The sequence below is a fragment of the Chiloscyllium plagiosum genome, chromosome 3 (assembly GCF_004010195.1).
Source record: "Chiloscyllium plagiosum isolate BGI_BamShark_2017 chromosome 3, ASM401019v2, whole genome shotgun sequence".
In the NCBI taxonomy this organism is placed as follows: domain Eukaryota; kingdom Metazoa; phylum Chordata; class Chondrichthyes; order Orectolobiformes; family Hemiscylliidae; genus Chiloscyllium; species Chiloscyllium plagiosum.
In genome coordinates, this window is record NC_057712.1 from 6362834 (window position 1) to 6366363 (window position 3530).

The 3530-nt window shown below is 41.4% G+C and overlaps 1 protein-coding gene across 2 annotated transcripts in view; it reads right to left on the minus strand.

Annotated features, from left to right (window-relative positions):
• The window catches only part of wdr35 (WD repeat domain 35), a 115165-nt gene that overhangs the window by 8402 nt on the left and 103233 nt on the right, over positions 1–3530 (minus strand). For both annotated transcript variants that reach the window (XM_043676517.1, XM_043676508.1), the window contains one exon: positions 721–961. In XM_043676517.1, the coding sequence (XP_043532452.1) occupies positions 721–961 (241 nt within the window). The remainder of the gene's footprint in view (positions 1–720; positions 962–3530) is intronic.

Here is a 3530-nt window from a genome sequence, read left to right on the forward strand (position 1 = left end):
CTGCCAAATTAGTTTAAACCCCCCCGAAGATTGCTAGCAAACCTACCTCCCAGGATATTGGTGCCCTTCTGGTGCTGGTGCAACCCGTCCTGCTTGTACAGGTCCCACCTTCTCCAGAATGCAGTCCAATTGTCCAAATACCTGAAGCCCTCCCTCCTACACCATCCTTGCAGCCACGTGTTCAACTGCACTCTCTCCCCTATTCCTTGCTCACTGTCACGTGGCACCGGCAACAACCCAGAGATGACGACTCTGTCTGTCCTAGCTTTCAGCTTCCAGCCTAACTCCCCGAGCTCTTGAATGACCTCCCCACCTCTCTTCCTACCTATGTCGTTGAAACTTTATTTCAAATTTTGCAGTTTACTGGATTCCAAATTCTCAACCTACAAAGTTTTATATACCTTCATTATTTCTTTCCTCCTCTGAAGAACCTTTCAACATGTGTCAACATGTGCATTGTCCTTCAACTCCAATTTGGTGGCACAGCATTCAGCACCTTGATCTCAAACTGTACACAGAAATGCTTCTCATAAGCTCTTCTTTCTTCCTATCCCACTATCAAAATGTTTCTTCACGTGTAGGCTATACATTTAGTCACTTCCCTAACCCTTCTACTATTTAATAATGTCCATTTTCTCATTGAAGCACCTCGGAAAGTTTTGCCATATTAAGGCTTCTATTGCAATAATCTTTTTTAAAAAACAAACAATTTACACCAACCCTTCTGGGAGACTGTCCAAATCGGATTTCTTGCCATCTTTAGGACTGTGCTTGATGAAGATCTCAAGGGCAAGGTCTTCATATTGTTGCCTCTGTTCTGAAGTCAGCATGTCTAAAGATTCAAGCTTGATAAAAGCTTTTGAACACGTCCCAAAAGCCCGATTTGCACAGGCAGCGAGGGCCAATAAAGAGTAAATCTCCACTGAGGGAATTATGTCTTCATAGTCCCGCAGATGAAGTGCTGCAAATTTACAACACAAAATTGTTTGGCTTCATGACAAACTAGCTGCAATAAGCACATACAATCAAAAGACTCATCTTAATCAAAGGACCACCTCCAAACTAATGATTCAAAATTAAACTGTATTGAAGGATATTAGACTGCACATGTATTTGCTTTGATCGTTCTGATCCATATGTTTTGAATCTCACTCACATGGCTCAGGGGATCCTCTTATGAACTGGCCTTCTGGATTAAGATTGGACTTGGGGAATAGCATAGTCTGCTATTCTGCCTTGACCTAAAGCAATCACTTAAATGGGGGGTTATAATACAGATCTCTATACTAAGGACAGAATGTAGAATTCCATTCACAATTAGATAAGCAAAATAAAAAGTGAATTCCCTTAGAGGCACAGGAAGCTCTAAATCCTGGAGATGTGTGAACTAATTCATGTAATGTCTTTGCAGTGAACATGTTTATTTCTAATTTTCTGAATTTGTTGGTTTATGAACATGTTACTTCCACTAACACAACTCTCTCTTTTGGGTAGAGATATTTTTCAGCAATTAACAAGATAGCCTCATCAATGTATGCAGGAGGATCTTGCACAAATGACAATATTAAATGGTTCCTAATTCAGAAAGAAATGAAAACCACTGCTTGAGAAAAGTGATTGGCACAAATCAAACTTGCATCAAAAATTGGCAAAAAAAAGGAACTACTGCTGAGAGACGGATAGACAAATGGAAAGAGATAGAGACAGTAAGTTCAACAGAGACCTCACAGGTCATTATTTCCAATTCCAAAATGAAAAAAGATTGAGATTCTGAAGGGAGATTACAGAGAGTTAGGCAGAAATTTAAAAAGGAGGTCCTCAAGGGTAGTAATACCTGGAAATTACTCCCAGTGCTACGAGCTAGTGAGGGCAGGAATAGGAGGATAGAGCAGATGAATGCATGGCTGAGGAGCTGGTGTATGGGAGAAGGATTCACATTTTTGGATCATTGGAATCTCTTTTGGGATAGAAGTGACCTACAAGAAGGGCGGATTGTACCTAAATTGGAAGGGGACTAATATACTGGCAGGGGACCCAGGGAGATAGTGAGGAAAGAGATCGATCTGAGACGGGTACAGCTGAGAACAGAAGTGAGTCAAACAGTCAGGGCAGGCAGGGACAAGGTAGGACTAATAAATTAAACTGCATTTATTTCAATGTAAGGGACCTAACAGGGAAGGCAGATGAACTCAGGGTTAGGAATATGGGACTGGTATATCATAGCAATTATGGAAACATGGCTCAGGGATGGGCAGGATGGCAGCTTAGTGTTCCAGGATACAAATGCTACAGGAAGGATAGAATGGGAGGTAAGAGAGGAGGGGGAGTTGCATTTTTGATAAGGGATAGCATTACAGCTGTGCGGAGGGAGGATATTCCCGGAAATGCATCCAGGAAAGTTTATTGAGTGGAACTGAGAAATAAGAAAGGGATGATCACCTTATTGGGATTGTATTATAGACCCCCCAATAGTCAGAGGGAAATTGAGAAACAAACTTGGAAGGAGATCTCAGCTATCTGTAAGAATAATAGGGTAGTTATGGTAGGGGATTTTAACTTTCCAAACATCGACAGGGACTGCCATAGTGTTAAAGGTTTAGATGGAAAGGAATTTCTTAAGTGTGTAGAAGACAATTTTCTTATTCAGTATGTGAATGTATCCACTAGAGAAGGTGCATAACTTGACCTACTCTTGGGAAATAAGGCAGGGCAGGTGACTGAGGTGTCAGTGGGGGAGCACTTTGGGGCCAGCGACCATAATTCTATTAGTTTCAAAATAGTGATGGAAAAGGATAGACCAGATCTAAAAGTTGAAATTCTAAATGGGAGAAAGGCCAATTTTGATGGTATTAGGCAAGAACTTTCGAAAGCTGATTGGAAGCAGATGTTCGCACGTAAAGGGACGGCTGGAAAGTGGGAAGCCTTCAGAAATGAGATAACAAGAATCCAGAAAAAGTATATTCCTGTCAGGGTGAAAGGGAAGGCTGGTAGGTATAGGGAATGCTGGATGACTAAAGAAATTGAGGGCTTGGTTCAGAAAAAGAAGGAAGCATATGTCAGGTATAGACAGGATAGAGCGAGTGAATCCTTAGAAGAATATAAAGAAAGTAGGAGTACACTTAAAAGGGAAATCAAGAGGGCAAAAAGGGGACATGAGATAGCTTTGGCAAATAGAATTAAGGAGAATCCAAAGGGTTTTTACAAATATATTAAGGACAAAAGGGTAACTAGGGAGAGAATAGGGCCCCTCAAAGATCAGCAAGGCGGCCTTTGTGTGGAGCCTCAGAAAATGGGGGAGATACTAAATGAATATTTTGCATCAGTATTTACTGTGGAAAAGGAGATGGAAGATATAGACTGTAGGGAAATAGATGGTGACATAATGCAAAATGTCCAGATTACAGATGAGGAAGTGCTGGATGTCCTGAAACGGTTAAAGGTGGATAAATCCTCAGGACCTGATCAGGTGTACCCGAGAACTCTGTGGGAAGCTAGAGAAGTGATTGCTGGGCCTCTTGCTGAGATATTTG